Source organism: Aethalodelphis obliquidens, unplaced genomic scaffold, assembly GCF_003676395.1.
Source record: "Aethalodelphis obliquidens isolate GAN/ISIS:26980383/991018 unplaced genomic scaffold, ASM367639v1 scaffold22, whole genome shotgun sequence".
Taxonomy (NCBI): Eukaryota; Metazoa; Chordata; class Mammalia; order Artiodactyla; family Delphinidae; genus Aethalodelphis; species Aethalodelphis obliquidens.
The window spans coordinates 7372866-7395888 of record NW_020837966.1 but is presented as its reverse complement, the minus strand read 5'-3'; the positions used below and the strand labels follow the sequence as shown (position 1 = coordinate 7395888).

The following is a 23023-nucleotide window of genomic DNA, read 5'->3' as shown; positions in this document are numbered from 1 at the left end:
CAGAAACTAACACACCATTGTAAAGCAATTATATTCCAATAAAGATGTTAAAAAAATAAAAATAACTGGTATAAAAAACATCTTTTTTCCTAATGTCTATGCTTCACCCCCAGAGATTCTGATTTAATTGTCCTAGGCTGGATTTTTTGTTAACTTCTCCAGCAATTCTGACATGCAGCCATGGTTGAGAACCCTTAATGAGAGACTAGATCACTTATCCCCACAAAGGTTTTGTGGGTCAGATGACACTCATACACACTGAAGTAATTCAGAGGACGGTCAAATAGGACAGTTATGGAAGAAGAAGTAGATCTTGAAGCTATTCAATAAATACTCATGTAAGTATTTGTAATAAATAAAGATTTATGGAAGTGTAAGATGGTGCAGAAGACTGAGCAAAGACAAGGAGACAGCAAAATGCGTGGATGAGTTTCCTGAGGGATCAATAACAGGAATGGCCTCTGAGCAGGAGGGCTGTGTTGAAAGACTATGAGAAGAGTGAGCCTTATATCCCTAAAATAGGCAAATGATAACTTCTTTATTCGGAAGTTGAACTTGACATCAGGCTTCAAGATGAATTTTTAAGTCAAGTGAGACCAGAGATTAAGGATTACAACTAAGATGTCTTTGCAGCCATCTAGGCATAAAATGACTAGTGGTTGTGAAAATGGAAAGTGATGACCCTTAGAGAAACCACAGTGGGGAAACTGGCAGGGCTTATTGGTTCTCAGATAACAGATGGGGAAGAGAGAGTGGTCAAAGTTTGAGAGAGGTCAAAGTAGAAAGAGGAGACAGGAGATAACCATGATGAGATGAATGAGTGGCAAAAACAGACTCACTTTTACTCTCTGTTTATTGTTGGTGTATTTTCTATATGTAAATCCTCATCAGCATCATATGTCCTAAATTGTATATTCCTAGAGAATTGGGACCATTTTATAACTTTTACAGTATAAACCCTGGAAGAGTGTAAATAGGCACTACATTTTTAAACCCTGTATTATGAAATTTCCAAACTTACAGAAAAGTAGAGAGAATACATAATGAACCCCCCCCATATCCCCATCACCTTCCACAATTGCCAATTTTAGGCAAGAATTTGTGATAGCAGTGAGGACACAGGTAGTGAGAATTTGTATATTTAGAATATATACAATCTATGTTCTTTACAGAACCTTTGGAAAATACCTGTATATAAAAGGATGAAAAAGTTTGCACTACCCAGACAGCCACTGTAAATACCTCAGGTCACAGTTCAATCTTAATGGAAGATTCTCCACAGAATACAATGAGTAAGAGTGTTTTCAGTAACCAAACACTCTGTCTGTATCTAATAGGCTGTGATAGCTTTCCATAACAGAAATGACTGAAGAGCCTATCAGGTAACTCTTTACAGTTGTAAATGCTCTTTTTTTCTTCTGTCTCTCTAGCTTAATGTTTTAAGAATTGTGTCTTTAAATGAAACTACAAGTCCATATCCAGATATTTTAAATGTCTTTCTTTTTAAAGTTCAAGGACACTTATAATGCCAGAGAGTAAAGAGAAATTTGAATAAATATTAAGTGCACCATTAACTCAATATTATAATTAAACAAACTTTTTCATAGGCTGTGTTTGATCCCACCTGATAGAAGAGGATATTAGTGTATATTTTGCAAATTCCATAAATGGGCTTTCAGCATAAGGATAGTCAACTTGAGTCATATATACAGAAAATTAATAATCACCATCAAAAAAGCATATTTCTTCTGTCCTGTGAATCTCAGTTATACTTATATTCATTTATAACCCTAGGGTTTATGATTGTTCCTCTGAAGTAAATCTCATTGCACATGTACGGCAGCTAAGATTACATAAACATGCATCGAACTCTGTAGTTCTCTTTCTACAAATACTGTTTTTTGTTTGTTTGTTTGTTTGTTTTTGGCTGCTTTTGGTCGTCGTTGCCGCGTGTGGGCTTTCTCTAGTTGCGGCGAGCAGGCGCTACTCTTCGTTGCAGTGTGCGGGCTTCTCATTGCAGTGGCTTCTCTTGTTGTGGAGCACAGGCTCTAGGCACACGGGCTTAAGTAGTTGTGGCTCGTAGGCTCTAGAGCGCAGGCTCAGTAGTTGTGGCGCACAGGCTTAGTTGCTCCCCGGCATGTGGGATCTTCCCAGACCAGGGCTCGAACCCTTGTCCCCTGCATTGGCAGGTGGATTCTTAACCACTGTACCACCAGGGAAGTCCCTCTACAAATACTTTTCAATTGCTAATTTTGACATTTGTAGGCTTTGAACCTTACTATAAGTGATTATAATAAAAATTACTGTTCTCTCTGTGAGAGATTTTATGTGAAAGGTGTAGCTAATGACTAATGCCCAAGGACAGACTTTTTAATCATGGAAAAGCCAGGAGGTATTTCTTCATTTGAAATATTTGTTTTTGTGTCTTTCTAAAATATGGACTCCCCGTGGTGAGATTTGAATTTGCATGAAAAGTGACTGTGTGTTCTTGAAACTGACTTACAGTACTCATGTAAATTGTGATATTTTATTATAAATGCACGAATTAAGAGATCTCAGTGATGCAGCTACAGAGGGAAGTAGCTGCTTCCTGTGGATGCTTTCTGGCATGTTCACCCAAGCTAAAAAGGAAACCTTGAAACTTCTGTTTAAAGTGCATTGTTTTGAATGCTGTATAACTTGATCAAGAGCATTTAATGAAATTAATAAAACAGTTGTGTTTCCAAAAAGTCAATGTTACCACACATTTGCACTGTTCACTTTGTCAATTCCCAGTGCATGTCAGTTAATGACTGTTAGTCTGCAGAGGACTGTAGGCTCTGATGATCTTATTTTCATTAATGGGACCCCACTTTAACTGAACTAGTGAATCAGATCTGGTTATTGAAGTTGAGCATGCATCTACTAATGACAAGTTGCAGTGGTCTACTAAGCACAAATCAAAACTAGTAATTTGCTTTATTGTTACTTTTGTTGTGGTCATCCATTTACAATGCTTGGAGTCAGTCTATTTATCTCTTGTAAAAATTAAGAAAAAAAAAGATACACACACACACAACACACACAGACATGAAACCACCACAATCAGGAGAGTGAGCATATTCATCATTCCCAAAGGTTTCCTCATAATCTTCATAATCCCTTCCTCCCAACCCCATCCTCACTGATCTGCTATCTCTCATTATAGATTAGTTTGCATTTTCTAGAATTTTATAAATTAGATATAATATATATACCCTTTTTTCTGGCTTCTTTCACTCAGCATAATTATTTTAAAATTCATTTTGAGATAGGCACATGTGGTTTGTAGAAATAATTCATTACTTTTTATTGCAGAATAGTGCTCCATTGTGTGGAGGTGCCATATTTTGTTTACCCATTTACTTGTTGATGGATAAATAATACTGCTGTGAACAGTTGTGTAGAAGTCTTTGAATGGGCATAAGCTTTCATTTGTCTTGGGTAAATGCCTAAGAGAGGGATGGTTGGATCATATGGTAGCTTTTTAAGAAATGCCAAATTATTTTCCAAAATAGTAGTAATGTTTTATATTCAAACCAGTGGGTATTATTTCCAGTACCAATGAGTGGTATCTCATTGTGGTTTTTGATTTGCATTTCCTTGATAATTACTAATGATGAGCATCTTTATGTTCTTATTTGCCATCCCTGAATCTTCTTTGATGAAGCATCTGTTCAACTCTATTGTCCATTTTTAAACTGGATTCCTTATTTTCATATTACTGAGTTTTGGGAGTGCATTCTATATTCTGGATATAGGTCCTTTTTCAGATATATGAATTGCAAATATTTTTTTCCAGTCTGTTGCTTACATTTTATTCTCATAACAGTATCTTTTGAAGAGAAGTTTTTAACTTGATCAAGTCCAGTTTATCAAATTTGCTTCTGTGGATTGTGCTTTTGGTGACATATTTAAGAAATTTTTGCCTAATCCAAGGTGATGAAGATTTTGTCTTATGCCTCCATGTAAAAAAAAAAAATACAGTTTTAGGTTTTACATTTAGGTCTATGATCCACTGAATTAATTTTTGTATATAGTATAAGATATAAATCCACATTTTTGGTTTTGGGGCCTTTTTTTTTTTAATTTGGATATCTAGTTGTTCTAGCCTTTGCTAAAAAGTGTCCTTTTCTCCACAGCATTTCCTTTGCACCTTTGTCAAAAATCAGTTGTCAATATACTTGCGGTTATATTTCTGGTCTCTTTATTCAGACTCTTTATTCTCTTTATTCTGTCTCATTTATCTATTTGCTTTTATGCCAGTATCATGATTTTTATTACTATATGTTTCTAAGTCTTGCATTCAGCTAGTGTGAGCCTTCCAGATTTGTCCTTCTTTTAAAAAAATTATTTTAGCTATTATGGACTCTGTGCATTTTAGTATGAATATTAGAATCAACATATGAATTTCTGCCAAAAAGCCCTGTTGGGAATTTGATTGGGATTGTGCTGCATTTATAGGTCACAATTTGGGGAGAATTGACATCTGAACAATGTTGATTCTGCCAACTTCTTTTTTTTTAGGTTTTCTTTAATTTCTCTCAGCAATATTTTATAGTTTCAGGGTACAGTTCTTTTATAACTTTCTTCAGATTTATCCCTAAGTATTTTATATCTTTTGATACTACTAATAAGTGGTAAGTTTTAAAATTTCTATTTCCAATTGTTTGTTGCTAGTGTGTAAAATACATTGAAATTTTGTAAATTGATCTAGTATCCTGCAACTTTGCAAAACTTATTTATTACTACTAGTAGCTTTTTGTAGGTTCCAGTAGACTTCCTACATAGATGATTAATTTGTGTGTGAACAAAGACAGTTTTACATTACCAATCTGAATGGCTCATTTCTTTTCCTCGCCTGATTGCACTGGCTAAGACCTCCAGTACAAAGTTTAATAGAAGTGGCAAGAAAGGATAGCCCTGTCTTATTCCTGATCTTAGTGGAAAGGTATTGTCTTTAATGATTAAGTATCATGTTAGCTATTGAGATTTTATAGATGTTCTTAATCATGGTGAGCAAGTCCCTTTCATCACTAGTTTGCTGACAGTTTTTATCAGGAATGGATGTTGGATTTTGTCAAATGCATCTTCTGTATTTATGAGATCATCATGTTTTTTTTTCTTTTTTAGTCTGTTAATACGGTGAATCACATTGATTGAGTTTTTAATGTTAAACCAACCTTGCATTTCTGGGGAAAACCCTGCTTGGTCCTGACGCAAATATCCTTTTAGTCTATTGTTTGATTCAATTTGTGTTCGTAAGGGATTATTGGACTATAGTTCTCTTTTTTTATAATGACTTTGTCTGCTTTTGGTATCAGGGTGAAGCTGGCCTCATAGAATGAATTGGGAAATATTTCCTCCCCCCTTTCCCCCACTCCTTAAAACTTTTTGGAAGAATTTGTGTTAAATTGGTATTGTGTCTTTCTTAAATGTTTTGTGGAATTTATCAGCGTGAGAAAGTTTTTATAACCTGTAAATGCAATTTCTTTAATAGATAAAGAGTTTTTCAGGTTAACTATTTCTCTTTGAGTAAGCTTTGGTAATTTGTGTCCTACAGGGTATTTGTCCAGTTCGTCTAAGTAGTTGGATGTATTGGCATAAAGTTGTTCATAATGTTGCCTTATTATCTGGAGAATCTATAGTGATACCACTACTATTCCTGATATTAAAAATATGTATCTTTGCTCTGTTTTCCCTGGTCAGTCTAACTAGAAGTTTATCATTCTTACTGATCTTCCCAAAGAACAAGCTTTTGGTTTCATTGATTCTTTCTACTGTTTTTCTATATTGTTTCATTTATTTTCACATTGATCTTTATTATTCTTTTCTTCAGTTGTTTTGGGTTTCATTTGCTCTCTTCTTTCTATCCTTAAGGTGGGAATCAAGGTCAATGATTTCAAACTTCTTTTTCTAATATAGCCATTTAGTGCTAGAAATCTCCCCATAAGTGCTGCTTTAGCAACATCCCACAAATTTTGGTATTGTATTTTTATTTCATTCTGTTCTAAATATCTTCTAATTTCATTCTTCATTTTTTCTTGGATTCATGGGTTACTTAGGAGTTAAGTATGTTACTTAGTTCCCAAACATTTGAGATCTTTCTGTTATTGATTTATAATTTAATTCCAGTGTGACTTGAGAAAATAATTTATATGAAGTGATGTGTTTTAAATTTGTTGAGACTTGTCCTGAATAGAGTCTATCTCATTAAATGTGCCATATGCTCTTGGTAAGAATGTAAATTTTGCTGTTGTTAGGAGTATTCAATAAATGTCATTTGGATTAAGTTACTTAAAAAAAAAAAAAAACTAGTAATTTGCTTAAAAATTAGGAGGTAGTTTTCCCAAGTGCCCTCCTTTCCACAGCAGCAGTCTTACTGGATTTTTACTTCTTTTTAAATAAGGAGAGACTGACATCCATATCTCCTAACTCAATCACAAACAGATAAAGGATCTAGCAAAACCATGAAATAGTAATCTAACCATAGTTGGCATTGGTGAGATCTTTATTAGAATTTCTTCTTTGGGTTGTACATTATGAAAGCAAATTTCAAATCAAGCAACAAAATCTACTGTGAAGTAGAACCTTAAAAAAAGAGAGAGAGAGATTCTGACTTCAGGAAAAAACAAGACATTCTAATTTCTTCTTTCTAAACTCAGATTTTTGGTAATCCTTGTCTTAAGATTGTTGGTTAAAGAAATGCCACAATTAAAAAATGGGCAGAAGACCTGAATAGACATTTTTCTTAAAAAAAAAAAAAGTTTGTAATTAAAGTACTTTGCATAGGATGTGCACTCTCAAATTAGCCGCAGTTTCCCCCACGTTCTACATGTGCCTGCTTGTCACTTATAGGTTACCTGCCCGGCATTCAGGCCACTTCATTTTGTCCCTCCCCTGCTTCCACCACCACTGTCTTCCCTCTGGAAAAGATTATTACAGCATTATATCCCATTCTTGATTCCTCAGGAACCCCATTAGTCTTCATCAAATACATTAATTATCATATTCATAAAGTTCTCGTACTTATCCAAATAATCTCTATTAGACCCACTTTTCACATAGCAAAACAAAAGCTTTTAATTAGATAGCTTTACAACACTGCACAGAGAATAAATAGTGGACAAGGAAAGAATCCCCTGCAATGCCCTCCTGGCCGACCAAAGGCAGTATCATGTGTGGTGAAAAGAGGGCAGGCACAAAGAGGGCTTGGACATTTGGGTTCTGAGACCCTGCTCTGAGTGGACAGATCTCTAAACATCATGAGCCTCAGCTTCTTCATCTGTAGAGGTGGAATAATATCACACAAAGTGACTGGAAATTTCATAAAGATCATGTACACATCATCATATCCGTCATCCTTTCGACCTCAGATTGAATGTCATTTCCCTCACCCTAGAGACTAGATACCAGACCCCTGTTAAACACACTTTGAGCCTTCCCTTCATAGCTCTTACCACAGTTGTAATCATGTAGTTATTTATGACTTACTTGCTGTAATATGTGTCTTCCCCGTGAGACCCAGAGTGCCTTGGAGAAGATAATGTGTCCACCTTGTTGCCTATCTTATTCCGTACTTAGAGCAGTGGCTGCCCGGACTACGTGCCCAATCACTAATGAAAGAATGTGTGAACGAAGGGATAAATGATTGTGAATGGACTTCATAAACTGTTAAATGCTATTCGAGATGGAAGGTATTAATAGCATATTTACTCCCTACTAAGCACAGTATTTAGCATGTTACATGCATTGTTTCATGTAATCTAACAAAAATGCCTTGACTTAAGTACTATTATTATCTCAGTCTTATGGATGAAGAAAGTGAAGCTTAGAAAGTTTAAATAACTTGTCTAAAATAATATTGCTCTACTAGATCAGTCTTTTTTGTGTTTTTGACATTCCTTATATCAATGCACATATAATAAAATAAAAATTAATCCAATTCAAAATCTGGATTCTGGTAGCAGGTTTAATTCTGATTCGATCATTAGATAATAGATGTAAGTCTTGAGCATGACCCCTGAATGATTAGAGTTGAAAATTCAGCAGGTTTTTCTGGTTAAACTTTGAAAACCTTGCAAACTTAAATGACTATAATAGTTAGAACATTGTACCTTGAGATAAAAATGAATGTTTATTATTCTAAACGATAATTAGAGAGTAGACCCTCAGGTTTTATAATCTAACTACAAATTAATGGTAACATCTCTGACCTACACCCAGTTCATTTTCCACAAACTCAAGAAAATGAAACGCCTAGAGCATGACTTTAATCTAATCTTGATTTTTAACCTTATATATATTGATATCAGGTCTTAAAAGAACTCCTTTTAGAATTCAAAAGGCATGCATTTCTGCTTGTAGTTTTCTTTCATTAAGATTTTTCTCATTATAGAAACTTCGTCCCTTTTATGTTTTATTTTAGAAACCAAAGGTCTAAGTTACTTTTCCTTGTAGGTTTTAATTAGGACCCTGTTATCGTGGATACATAGCATGATACATGTTTGTAGACATAATTATGACAATATGATTATAAACAGAGAATTATTCAAGTGAAACAGACTTTAAGAATGTGTATGTGTTAATTGTGCTAATAAGTTTAAAAAGCCCTGCTAATTAAAGAGATACTAAATAGTGGATTATTGTACACTTTGCTTTGTGAAAAAAAGGTATACTAAAATTTGTAACATTTAAAAAATAGATTTCAATTTAAACACACAGTGGTAGATTGCTCTTTAAAGAAATCCTATAGTAGATCCTCTTATAAAATACAGAATAACATCTTATTTTCTGTGATTCAAGGAATTACATCATATCAGGTTTAGTTGTAGCTTTAATAGCCATTGACTATCCAAGAGATAAGTCAATGATTCTTGACTGCTAAGCAAGAAATTCCTCTAACAAGTTCAAGGTATTTAGGAATTTTCACTTTTTAAATAGCTATGAACTATTTAATATGTTCATTTTGTTGAAATTATAGCTGGAACTGTGTCAGTATGATTTTTTTAAATAGTCCCCCAAAAGTTTTCCTTTTAATGTTTGATACTGTCCAAACATACTGTCCATAAATTTGGTGAGATTTATCCATTGTCTACCATATGCTATGCTGGGCTCAGCAGATGAGTATACATGCAGTGCCAAAAAAAGGGTCTTTCTACTCAAAGAAACTTAAATTGTTTGGGGGCAACCTGTATATAGATGAAGAATATGAAAAAACATAAAGGAAACTGACGTAGTACAATGTTTGAACAGAAAGATATGCCCATAAGCCAAATGATTCCTGTGACTGGAAGTTTAAACAAAAAAAAAGAAGAAGAAGAAAAAGGCTTCTAATCTGGTACTGAAAATTCCCATGTAGGCCTATGCCATGTCCCATACATACCTTTAGGGCTCTCAGTGGCTATTTCTTTCTGGGAAAATCCACCTTTGAGAACAAAATCAGTAATCTAGGATTTGTTTGATTTGGTCACAGAAGGTACAAATGATGGGTCTGTAATAGATTTTTCCAGTTGTCCTGGAATTTGAGTGTCATTTCTTTCTATTGCTGATCCTGAGAGACTAACAAAGTTTTGTTGACTCCAAATGGATATTTATAAATGACTGGAAAAGATGCAGATGCACACATAGCCAAGTCTACTTGCTAGCATTAGGAAATCTCACGTGTAAGCTGAGTAGGCATCTGACTGTGGTGCCATAGCACTGCTGCTGTTGAAAGCCACACAGTTCATGTAAATATCAATGTCTTGGTCATTGTTGACCCTTCTCTCTCATCCCCCACATCCTGGCAGTTGTCCAGTCCAGTCTGCCTCCTCAGTTCACACATAAATGTCTCAGGTGGATTTTTCTTAAAAATAAGTTTTAGTAGTAGTTAGAAATATTTAGTCATTTAATCCAGCTTCCCTTCTGACGCATTATACTTTATGATTCATTCAGTTTGCTCAGCAAGGATCTATTGCTCTGTGTCAAGCACTAGGCTAGCAATTCAGGGGTGACAAAGTAGACCACTGAGTTTATATCTACTGAGGTATACATTATTAGAGAATCCCATAAACATATATGAAAGGGTAATTCTGACAGTTTCTGTGAGGGAAAGCTTATGGGACTACCTAAACTGGGTACTGTAATCAGAGAGGTCTGGGAAGACTAGTCTGAGGAAGTGATACATGAGCTGAAACATAAAGGCCAAGAGGGGAAGGAAGATCCTACACGGGGAACAGCATGTACAAATGCTCTGATAGACAGGAAGAACTGAGGAGGCCAGAGCAGAAAATAGAGGGTATTAAGGTTGAACTGAAGCCAGAACATGCAAGTTTTTGCAGGTAATGTTAAGGGCTTTCTTCTTAATCTTAAGAGCAGCAGGGAAGCCATTGAAAAGTTTTAAGTGAGGAAAAGGAATGATTCAATCAGACGTATGTTTACATAAGACTGTTCTGGCTTCATTTTGGAGAGAGCATGGGACAGGGAGCCAGAGTAGAACATGGTGGGTCACTTGAGAGGCTTTGTGATCATCCAGAAGAGGAATGATGTTGCTTAAATTATGGTGCTGGTGGAGGAGGTAGAGACAAGTGGATCTGGATTGGATATGGAGAGGATGGAGGGAGGTGTCAAGGATGACATCTAGAGTCTGACTTTTCAACCGGAATGGTTTATGGTGTCATTCATTAGACCAGGTTTTCAGTTGGAGGTGTCTTCGAGACATTGAGGAGGAGCTGGTCAAGAAGGCCGCTGTATACGAGAGGCTCTCAGAAGAGAGGACTAGGCTAGAAATAGAAATTAGAGAGTCATCTAATATGTGAATCTGACTTATAATATCCAGAATAGCTTTCCAGACTTCTGGTTGAACATCTTCAAAATGACAGAAAAGTCACCACCACAACAACCAGACATGCTTTAATTAAAGAAAGATGTTCCTTATGTTAAGACTAAAAGCTTTCTTTTAATTAATTTTTATTGGCATATAGTTGCTTTACAATGCTGTGTTAGTTTCTGCTGTACAGCAAAGTGAATCAGCTATACATATATATATATCCCCTCTTTTTTGGATTTCCTTCCCATTTAGGTCACCACAGAGCACTGAGTAGAGTTCCCTGTACTGTACATAGGTTCTCACTAGTTATCTGTTTTATACATAGTAATGTATATATGTCAATCCCAATCTACCAGTTCATCCCACACCCCTCCTTCCCCTCTTGGTATCCATACGTTCGTTCTCTACTTCTGTGTCTCTCTTTCTGCTTTGCAGATAAGTTCATCTGTACCATTTTTCTAGATTCTACATATAAGCGATATATAATATTTCTTTTTCTCTTTCTGACTTACTTCACTCTGTATAACAATCTCTAGGTCTATCCACGTCTTCGCAAATGGCACAATTTCATTCCTTTTTATGGCTGAGTAATGTTCCACTGTATGTACCACGTCTTCTTTATCCATTCCTCTGTTGATGGACATTTAGGTTGCTTCCATGTCGTGGCAATTGTAAATAGTGCTGCAGTTAACATTGGGGTTCATGTATCTTTTTGAATTATGGTTTTCTTCGGGCATATGCCCAGGAGTGGGATTGCTAGGTCATATGGTAGTTCTATTTTTAGTTTTTTTAAGGAACCTCCATACTGTTCTCCATAGTGGCTGTAACAATTTACATTCCCACCAACAGTGCAGGAGGGTTCCCTTTTCTCAACGCCCTCTCCAGCATTTATTGTTTGTAGATTTTTTGGATGATGACCATTCTGACTGGTATGAGGTGATACCTCATTGTAGTTTTGATTTGCATTTCACTAATAATTAGTGATGTTGAGCAGCTTTTCATGTGCTTCTTGGCAATCTGTATGTCTTCTTTGGAGAAATGTCATTTACATCTTCTGCCCATTTTTGGATTGGGTTGTTTGTTTTTTTGATATTGAGCTGCAGGAGCTGTTTGTATATTTTGGAGATTAATCCTTTGTCCGTTGCTTTGCTTGCAAATATTTTCTTTCATTCTGAGGGTTGTCTTTTCATCTTGTTTATGGTTTCCTTTGCTGTGCCAAAGCTTTTAAGTTTAATTAGGTCCCATTTGTTTATTTTTGTTTTTATTTTCATTACTCTAGTAGGTGGGTCAAAAAAGATCTTGCTACAGTTTATATCAAAGTATGTTCTGTTTTCCTCTAAGAGTTTTATAGCATCCTGCCTTACATTTAGGTCTTTAATCCATTTTGAGTTTATTTTTGTGTATGGTGTTAGGGAATGTTCTAATTTCATTCTTTTATGTAGCTGTCCAGTTTTCCCAGCACCACTTACTGAAGAGACTGTCTTTTCTCCATTGTATAATCTTGCCTCCTTTGTCATAGGTTAGGTGGCCATAGGTGGGTTTATCTCTGGGCTTTCTATCCTGTTCCATTGATCTATATTTCTGTTTTTGTGCCAGTACCATACTGTCTTTGTGCCAGTGCCATACATACTTGTAGCTTTGTATAGCCTGAAGTCAGGGAGCCTGATTCCTCCAGCTCAGTTTTTCTTTCTCAAGATTGGTTTGGCTCTTTGGGGTATTTTGTGATTTTTCACAGAATTAGAATAAAAGCTTTCTGAAGTAAATTCTACTCATTAGTTCTGATTCTGCCATTTGGACAGATAAAATCACTACGTAATAGGACTTCAGGAATTTGAAGAAAACTGGAATGGTATTTCTCCCCACCACTTTGCCAGCCACCTTAGATCCTCTGTCCAGCAAAAATTCTTTTAGATCAACTCAGCAGTGTAGCCCTTGCCCATGTCTTCAGCTTCATCTATTACAAACACAGAAACAGACCCCCCAGAACACCTATATACCCACTCAGGTTACTTCCACTCAGATCTAAATGTTGGGGGCTTCCTAAGCATGATATGTTTTCACAAACTTTTGTGCCTTTTCTCATGACTGTTACATAGGAATGGTTTTTAATTCCACCACTTATAAAATTACAGCTCTCTAGCAGAAGCTAATGAGACCAACTAGCTAACCATAGGAATTTTTTTCAGGAGAATAGATCAGACAAGAAGTTGCCAGTAGCTCATAAATGTCCAGAACTGTAGGACAAATTTGGACTTACTCAGGGCCAATATTGTAATATTCAAGTTGGTCCTGTCTTGCAAGCAGGACATGGCAGAAGGTTTTCTAGGCTGTGGGCCGTGTTCTGAGTTAAGAGCCGTCACTCTCACCTGCTGTTTTAGTCAGAGAAGGCTGCCTGCACTCACACAGAACTCCACAGTCCTAGTCCAGTCAGAGTTCCTTGGGCATCCCTCCATATGGTCTTTCAGAGACTCAGGCTTCTTTCATCTAGTGGCTCCCAGAGGGGTCCTCCACTGGATCTTCTGCATCTTGTCAAGAGATGAGGGAAGAGAGAGCATGGGGCTTATGCAGGAAGTTTTAGGAGCAGGAGATGGTTTACATGTCATACATTCCACTTCTCACGTTCCATTAACCAGAACTCAGTTACATGACCCATATAACTGCAAGGAAGGGTCAGAAATGTAATTTAGCCGTGTGCCCAGAAGGAAAAGGCAGCAGGGTTTGGTGAGCACAGCTTCCTTATCCTTGAGGTGATACCAGTTTGGTCTCTTTTTCCCCAAAACCTTCAGTGATTCCCTGTTGCCTACCGAATTTAGAACAGGCTCTTAGTGACCCAATTTAGAACAGGCTCTTAGTGACCCGAGCTAAACGGGTGATTTCATTATTCCCCAAGCATACCCTACCCTTTCACTCTTCCATGCCTTTATTCAGGCACTTTCTTCTGCCTTGGGCACCCTACATCTCTTATTCTTGAAATCTTATCAGTCATTCAAGGTCCATTCAAGAAGTCACTCTTCATTCCCACTGGTCTGCCTTATGTTGTAGTTACCTGTTTACTTGTACTATCACCTCCCTCCAGACTCCCTGAGGGCAAGCAATGTGTCTTATCCATTTTGCATCACGGACAACCTCTAGGAAATGCCTGGGAGTGCTCAATGAAATATTTGTTCAATGGAGTTAGTTTTATTTAAATTATTTCCTTAAAGAGAAAATGCAGTGTATTTTTCAGTAGCTTTCCTTTCTTTTCTTTTTTCCTATGAGGAAAAACGTTTGTGGTAGTGGTTCTCAGATGATACTGAGCAAAAGAACCACTTGGGAGTTAATCTTAACCACTTGTTAAGATTATAGATTTCTGTTGCCCCCCCCACACAAGATTCTAATTCTATAGATCTGATAGATCTGATGTTGGACCCCAGGATCTGCATTTTTATAAGTGCCCTGGGAGAGTGGGAGGGTTAAAGCGGGGAAGGCTTCACATCATATGACCCCTAGATTGTACTTTCAGAAATATTGCAACATGGTGTGTGTTATTACGCCCATTAATGGACTACTATTCCCTTCCTTTAACAAAACAGATCAGTTCATTAACAGAGGAACAGGTAGCATGCGGAGTGGTAAAAATCAAGATGTTTGTCATATTGCCTTTGGATCCAAAGTTCTTGGACCACCTCCACTCTCTGGCAGAAGAAATAACATGAGGATATTCAGTGAGGTAGGAGCAGGGTTTGAACAGCTTATGTAAGCATGGATGGCATGGGAAGGGAAGGGTTTTTTTCCCAATGCAGAGGGAAAAAAAAGAGGGAGAGAGACTACATGCCAAAAGCAGGGGGCTTGAATAAATTTGGAACAGAAATTCTGGATTTTAAAAGACCTCAAAACTGTTTTCTTTTCGTCATGTCAACGCAATTAACATTTTTGAGCATTCTTTTCATTAAATATGTGCACAAAACTTAAAGGCAAATATATGTGAGCACATTTTGTGGTCTCCTTCAAAAAGGAGTTGGATCATCACCAGACACCTTATAATGAACAGATTCTCAAATGTTATATTTTTATTTTTAATTTCCTCTGAATTTCTGACATACAGAGTGATTTTCATTTCAACTCCTACCTACTAAAGATGGAGTGTAGCAAATGAGCACATTTAATTTGTGTCTATGAGATTTGGTTGTCTTCTGTTTTACCTTACATTATATTTATCTCCTATTTCTTTCTAATTTTCTACCATAATTTCCCTCTCCACCAACTTTTTAATCTTCTCATTTCCTCTAGTTCATTTTTACCTCACTATTTGTCCAGCTATTATTTCTTCTATGTAGACTCTACAAGAAATAAATGCAATTCCTATATTTTAAAATATAGATTAATTCCTTTTCCTTATAGACAGTAAGATCTGTTGGGTCCAAAAATAACCAATCGTGCCAGCAGTCTACAGTAGAGAAGTGTGTTAACAGGGCAGAAATGTCAACCTTGCTGTTATCTGAGTCTGAGGCACAAGGAGATAAAGAAAATATTGGCCACATAAAGCAGACTGTACCTATTCATGGTAAGAATCATGCATAAAGATTGATAGCTAGTGAAAACAGTGAGAAATGTTAAGATAAATCCATAGTTATATTCTTGACTAGATCTTAAGTCCAGAGAATTATCATTTAAAAATGAAAATGGTGGTAGATATTGAAATATGTTTAGAATTCTTATACCATATATTATCTTCTGGAACCTGTCATTCTGTTTATTCTGTTATTTTACCTTGCTGTAGAACCCTGTATTTTTACTTTCTGATAACAGTGAGAAAATAGTGTAGTATCCTATTATTGCTATGTCTTGGAAACCCCATGTACATTTTAAGTGTTCTTAGTTTTACCTTTTAATTAATCTCTTCCATTTGTAAAGTGCTCTTTATTTTCTCTCATTGGTACAAAAACAACCCTGTTGGTGAAGAAAACTTTTATCCCGTTTTATAGATTGAGAATTCAGGGCTAAGAGAGTAACTGATTTGCAATTTGTAATCACTGGAAAGAATTGAGACCAGAACCCAAGGCTTACCACTCCCTGTCAGTTTGTCCACTTTAACTGGTCTGACTTTTGTGAACATTGAAAAGGGGAGGCATTTGTGTTCATTTTATTTGATTTAGAAATTAACGATCACTGTTAGAGACTCTATCTCCCATGGAGTATAAAACTGAGATAAGGAAATAAATAACATAGATATTCAGTCCCAGTTTTACCACTGTCTGTGAGACCTTGATCAAGTTTCTTAAACACTACGAGCCTCAGTTTCCCCATCTGTAAATGGGGATACAATTACTACTAGCACTAGTAGTAGTAAGAAATAACAGCTGCCTCAAAGGGTCAGTATGAGAATTCAGTGAGAACAGTCAGTCAAGCACATCATATTGTGCCAAGAATTTAAATGTTCAGAAAATATCAAATGCTGCTATGAATATTATTATTATTATTGTTACAGAGTTAAATTACACTTAGGAATTCTTCAAGATTGATCTCAGTTCTGCAGGGTTCTTTTGGAAACTACTGTTGAATCAAACTTAAATCTTTTAAAGGAAAAAATAATTTTTCTGTATTGGCTGTCAGTTTCATTTTTAAATATTTTTTAATATAGCATGTTGCAAGATTAACATTAATCTAATTACTTGTAGCTCTCTATATGGTTATATTGCATGAATAAAATGTATTAGTAGTTTATTTGTTCTTTAACACCTTTATTAGAGTATAATTGCTTTACAGTGGTGTGTTACTTTCTGCTTTATAACAAAGAGAATCAGCTATACATATACATATATCCCCATATCTCCTCCCTCTTGCATCTCCCTCCCACCCTCCCTATCCCACCCCTCTAGGTAGTCACAAAGCACCGAGCTGATCTCCCTGTGCTATGCGGCTGCTTCCCACTAGCTCTCTATTTTACATTTGGTAATGAAAGCCTGATACAATTCTAATATTGGAATAGAAATAAACACCTATTTCCTATAAAGGAATAAGTTGTGTTTTTTATACAGCTTTACATTTTGTCAAAATGATACATGAACATTCTCATTATAGCTATAATTATATTTACTGAGTTATTTCAAACTATATAGTACTTTCTGTTCTGGCTTTTTGTTCTTTGATATGAAAATGTACCAGCCAATCTGCATATTATGCATCCACATCCCCCTCAAGAACCATCAGCTGATAAGAATAATAACAGGAGAAGATTACAGTTAAAAAGAACCAGCAGAGAAAGGACAGAGACACCCAGCGGTATGGTACTAATTCAATACTATCTTATATCTGTATATTATTCAGAGCAATGGAATCTCTCTCTGCAGGTTGTAAATTTCAAGGGATTATGAACCAGTTCATTTAAAATATAAATATCTGTTCTACAAGGATTATGGAAATCAAATTTTTTACAAAAGAATTGCTCTATAGCCCTAACAGAGATTTGTTGGATTAAATAGACAGTACCACAAAAATAAAGGACTTCCTACTTCTACTCTCAAAGGCTGAATAAGCTTAAATTATTGATTTTTTAAAATGGCCCAAATTTGATAGAAGTTCCTGCCTGCAGACTTCACTAAAATTGAACTTAACTCATAATTTTTCATTTTTCATTTCTCTCTCCTCTTTTTAAATTGGGCCCTTTCTAGATTGTTTTTTACATTTGCTGTCTCTCCTTTTGGACTCCTTGCCATCTACTGTAATGTAGGTTAAAGTTTCAACTCTTTGTAACCAGTAAAGCATTAGAGAAATATAGTTGGCTATTATAGTTATTGCTTAAAATATTAGATTTGAGGCATGTATGTATAGATTTGTATACACATGCATTAGTCTATCCTGAATCAAGCCCAGAATGTATCATGTACGCATCTGTTAGCATAATTTCTCAAAAATGTAGATTTCTTGGGTAGGCCAAAATTCTGCTTGCTAGGTTTCATGTTATCATTATAAAATAGTAGATAGAAAAATTACTTCTGCAATAAGGCCTGTATCCATTTTTCTTAAGGTGCTGAAGAAAAGAGCTCCATTTAAAAGAGTTGAGTTCAGTAAAAATTGTAATTTAAAGAAAACACACTCCATTTTGTATGGAACCAAAGTAAAAAATATAAGACCTTTTAAAAATTATATGGGTTTTGGAATTCCTTTTATTGCGTATTGTAAAACTTAAATTTAAAATGTCCCCATGCAGATATCAAGGAATTTTAAGATGAACCTCTACAAAAATGCAGCTGAGTTCATCTTAAAATACTCTCCTGAAAAAGAAAAAAACTGCATATAATCTGTATTGTCACCTCTTACTTGCTTTTCAATAATCAAATAGAAAAGTATACCACAGTACCATTCTTCAAAAATTAGCGTGTATATATATCAAAAGAAGTAATATAGAGGAAAATATTTATTCCAATAAAGGCAATTCTTCAGGAAATAACAGAAATGAACATAAAGCAACAACTGTCCTCACCAGTGTGTTCCAACAGAGAACAGAGACATTGAACCCCAGCTCTCCAGCACCCCAGTCTCCTGATCAAGCAGGTTAGCATCTTTATTATACCATAATTGCTAACGATTAATAAAATATAAATATGTTAAATATTTCAAACCCAGTCATTTTGAAAAGTCATGATGCAGTCACTTGCTAAAATATATCATTTTTTTCAATCTCTTTTTAACCCCAATTTTATGTCAGACTTTAATGGTTGAAGGAGTATTTTTATTTTCAAGTTTTAATGCACAAGTGGTCCTGTTCAGAATGAAAGTTTAAAACTTTGAGGTTTTCATATAACATTGTCACCCTCCCCGAAGATTATCTATTGTTGCACTTTTCCAATCCTCTTTATAATGGAGACGGTTGGAGTGTAGAGCATTGAACCCATCAACATATCTTGCCTAGCAGGTGTGTGGTACTTTTACAAAGGCAAATTGTTTTTGAGCTAGGGAAAAAGGAAAATAAATGGAAATTGTTTGTAGGTTGTCAGTCTTATTTATGCAGTGTTGAAGCCTTCATTAAAATGTTAGGCGCAATTAGTGTCTCTAGCATAAATCTGACTGTGTAGAAAAACTAATTAGATGTTTAGGTGATCATTCTTGCATTTATCTTGTTTGCTGCAATATTGTGATTACACAGTAATTTACATATTTTCCTAAGAAAACACACCAAATTATTCATTACAATTGATATGGAAATACTTGAGGTAAAACTACACATTCCAAAGAAGCATGTGGTAGTAAGATAATTAGAGTTCTTTTGGTGTAAGAACACTTCTTTTACTTTGATTTTTTGACAGTTAATAATATGTTTGGTGCTAGATCATACAAGTTGTTTAATTGCATAATGAAGATTCCCAGGACCTTTTCCTCCTGTTTTCTTTACGTATCCTTGTACATAATGCAACACATTGGTTTTTGTAATCGTATTCAAGGTTTACTAAGCACCTACTGTGTTCACAAAGCACCTACTAGGTGCTTAGCACAAGGCAAAAGTTTGCTGTCCAAAAGAGGACAACCCAGTGAATCTATTCATTTCACCTGACCACAGCTAACACTGACTCAGGACCCTCCACATTTTCTGTGAATGTGGTCAGATTGGGTATTGATATATTCAACCTGTTATTGACCATTTACCTACAGAAAATATGAAAGCCTTGTCCCTAATAGATTTTCTCTAAGAAATGTATATTTATTGCCCTTTTTATAGGCAAGTTATGTTATATAATCATAGTCTTAGGTTAAGAAATAGGTGAATACAGTTGAGAAGAATACAATTCTATTTGTGCCATCAATATAATTTTTATTAAAGGTCTTTCTGTTTGCTTTCTGCATTTGCTTTTGTAGTGTTAGCTTTAAAGTTTCAAGTGAGCAAATCTTAGCTCTTGGTTACTTTTCTTGTGATGATAAATATAGTTCAAGAGTCAGGAGTAAAATTACCACGTCTACATTGTGGTTCTGCAGAACACGAATTCTTGTAAGATTTTCACCATTGACACAATGCAGCAAAAAATAAATTAAAAAAAAAAAAAAGAGTAAGTTGAGAAAATGCTCAACTTTTCCTACTGTCATTCTAAAGAAGAAAGTAAGCCTGTTTTTAATAATGTTTATTATAGAGATTTGTTTTTTCCAGGTCATAGAATTATAAAGTCTATTTCAATGTTGAATAAAGATTAAAATTTTTTAAAATTTTGATAAAAATATATCTCAGTTGTAGTATATAGTATTTTTAAAGAAAACAATGTGCAAAAAGATTTTCATGTCAAAACATTCTCTCCTAAAATTAAATTAAAATTGAACATAAAGGTCCTTTTCACCAGCAGAATTCACCAGTCACATTAACAAATATTTCTGTGGATTTGCTATTGACAAGTCTAGCAGTTTAATCTATGAATTGTCCTGTACCGATGAGTAGAATGGAGAGGGAAAGACTGTCAGCCTTTTCGTGGTTTTCCTCTCCTCCACGTTTTATAATCTGAACAAGGCCCAGATACTTTGTTTAAAGAGCTTGTTAAGTACTCTGTCCCCCTGAAATTAAAAGAAATTAGTAACTCAAACCCTTTTAAATTTGGAAGATTTTCCCCCTCTGAAATACCAAATTAATGAGGCTGTGCTATAAAGAACTTGCTGCAAGATAGGTGATAATTATTTCAGACTTACAAATTTCCTGGCCAGTGTTTCAACTCAGATGGAGAGGAAGTACAAATGAGTTGCCCGTATCTATAAGCACTATCTGTGGGTTAAATGTTTAGCAGGTTACAAGATGGTGGATAAATTGCCTTCCTTGGCTTTTGCATTATTTGATAAATCTCTGTTTCAACAAGAAGGAATGTTAACCTAACTACCTGCCTAAAATAACACTTATGGAACACTGCTCTAATTTTTGTCATCTTTTGCAAATGTCAGATGAGTGGATATTTCCTGAAAATGATGACCACATCCCCCATTTGGCCTCCAGCACGCAGTCTCTACTTCTGGATGAAAACTCCTGCAACACCTCACATCTGTGGCTAGAAGCCAGCAAGAAAAATGAATGTGACCAACAGACAGAGGAAACCCAGATTGTTCCAAAGGATATTTTCACTTTTTCATCCAGACCACGATCAGCACCTCATGGAAAGACTCAGAATATGTCCCCAGAGGGGTGCCCATTTATTCTGGATCTAAAAGAGGATACCAGTGTAATAAGGAGAGACACCCAATTGGAGGATGATTTTTACGGTGGTGATAGCACCGAAGAGGTACGTTGCTTGATGAGTGAAATAGTTCTAAAGCACAGCTCTGTTGTCTCCAACTAAGCACTAAAACTAGTTGAAATGAAAGAGGGGAAGTCAACTGCTATTTATAAAAATGCAGCAGATTGCAATGTTAGTCAACAGTTGCCTCAGATTGTTATGGTAACTCTAAATTGCTGCCTTTTTTATTAACAGTCAGCCATTTTCATTTTTAATTATGGAAACCAGTTTTTGGTTTGATTTTCTTTTTTCATTTTAACCTTTGCCTCACAGAGTGAGAAATAATATGCAGTTTAGTTATATGATAGCATGTCCAGTAAAATATTGAGAACACATTGTTCTAGATCTCTGGGGCAATTGTGTTGCAGTTGCTAAGCATTCTGAATTGACACTTTTCTGGCTTCCTAACTCCCCTGCCATCTTTTCACCTTAGACCTATTAGGACTCACTATTTTCCATATGGTTCCAGAATTTCAAGAGTTGTGCCAATTAAAGTTTAAGTAATGAATCATGGATTAGTGCTGGGGCTTGCCTTACAGGAGGTTTTCTGTTTGCAATTATTTAGAATACACCTATATGTCATAAATCAGTAAATTCATAAAAAGTTTTTTAATAACTAATTAAATATCAAACTAGTGTAGTTCTGAAACATTTGTTTAAAACTTAATATAACTCTTTTTCCCCATATGAAATGAATTTATTTATGAAATTTCTTTAGCATTGTTCTTTAATAATAGGCATTTATATTTTCTAGAAAAAATAATTATCTTAAAAGCAGATTATAGTCAAGTTTTGGTTTAGTGAAATTATACAAATCATTTATATGTAGAAATTATAGAAATAATCAGAAAAACTTTTTTTGTATACTTAGAAAACTTTTTTTTAACAACTATATCTGATTAAGAATACCCCTTTCAACAGTGGGATATACATTAAGTCCACAGCTCCTACCTTCAGAGCCAGTTGAGAATATGGTGAGATTGTTCAGGCAGTAATTATGTTGTTTTGCAACTTTTAATGAGTTTCTGTAGCAAAGTGCATGAGGAAATACTTTTTTATAACCTCCTTACTTCTGAGTGTGATGAAACTATAGTCATACCAAACATAAACCTACTACAAACCCCTTTATGCATAAATGCATAAACAGTACATTTTAAATGTGCTGTGAACAACTTTATCCCTTTCACCCTACATAAAATTAAGCTATAAAACTGTAAAATGAATATGTCTTCAGCATCTAGTATTGCCCCCATCCCAGCTGTCAATTCTTATACAGTATTAATTGGCTAATCTGATAAATCATACCATTTTGTTAATGGGGTAGGCCCATCCCCTTCCCATGTGCACAGCTTACCTAACTCAAAAGAATTACTGTGATGGGGGCAATGTCATGGCAGGTAGGAAATAATAGTTCTCTGGAAAACTTTGAGGGAAGTATTATGTAGAAACAGCCCTTTAAATAACACCCCATGAGGAACTTAACTCTCCACCTATATGAAGGAAAAGGCTTGAGAAGAAGCAATAGAGCTTTATGAGAAAATGAAGAATACTAGTTCTGAATATTTTAATTTGCTATCACTTTATGTGCTTTCTTTTGCTACTAGCTACTCTACTTCTGACATCCTTCAACATTTATTGTGCAGACATGTACTTGTTACCAACTACATGAAATTGAAAATTAATTTATCATGCATTTTCAAAACTCTGATTGGCATAGCTCTCTGGTCACCCATGTCCCAAGACCATCAGAATATGGCTTGAGTCTGTAGTGGGATGATATCATTGCTAACACCTGCCCTGGCCCACCTTTAGTCAGAGCCTACTAAGAGTGGCAGCCAGAGAGAGGGGCAGAAGCCTTGCCATGTTATGCAAGCTTTGAGGTTTGCTGTTAGAGGCAATAACAAGATACAAACTAAAATACAGATGACTAACAAAAGTGCTAGGCTATATTTAAACAAGTTCTAGAATTTGTAAT

General features: G+C 35.4%; 1 protein-coding gene across 8 annotated transcripts in view; it reads left to right on the top strand.

Annotated features, from left to right (window-relative positions):
- Positions 1 to 23023, top strand: part of CFAP20DC (CFAP20 domain containing) — a 267535-nt gene that overhangs the window by 150782 nt on the left and 93730 nt on the right. For 7 of the 8 annotated variants that reach the window (XM_027121274.1, XM_027121267.1, XM_027121268.1 and 4 more), the window contains 5 exons: positions 14401 to 14537; positions 15209 to 15371; positions 16973 to 17089; positions 18239 to 18361; positions 20720 to 21054. In XM_027121274.1, the coding sequence (XP_026977075.1) occupies positions 14401 to 14537; positions 15209 to 15371; positions 16973 to 17089; positions 18239 to 18361; positions 20720 to 21054 (875 nt within the window). The remainder of the gene's footprint in view (positions 1 to 14400; positions 14538 to 15208; positions 15372 to 16972; positions 17090 to 18238; positions 18362 to 20719; positions 21055 to 23023) is intronic. The other variant, XM_027121269.1, reaches the window with a different exon arrangement.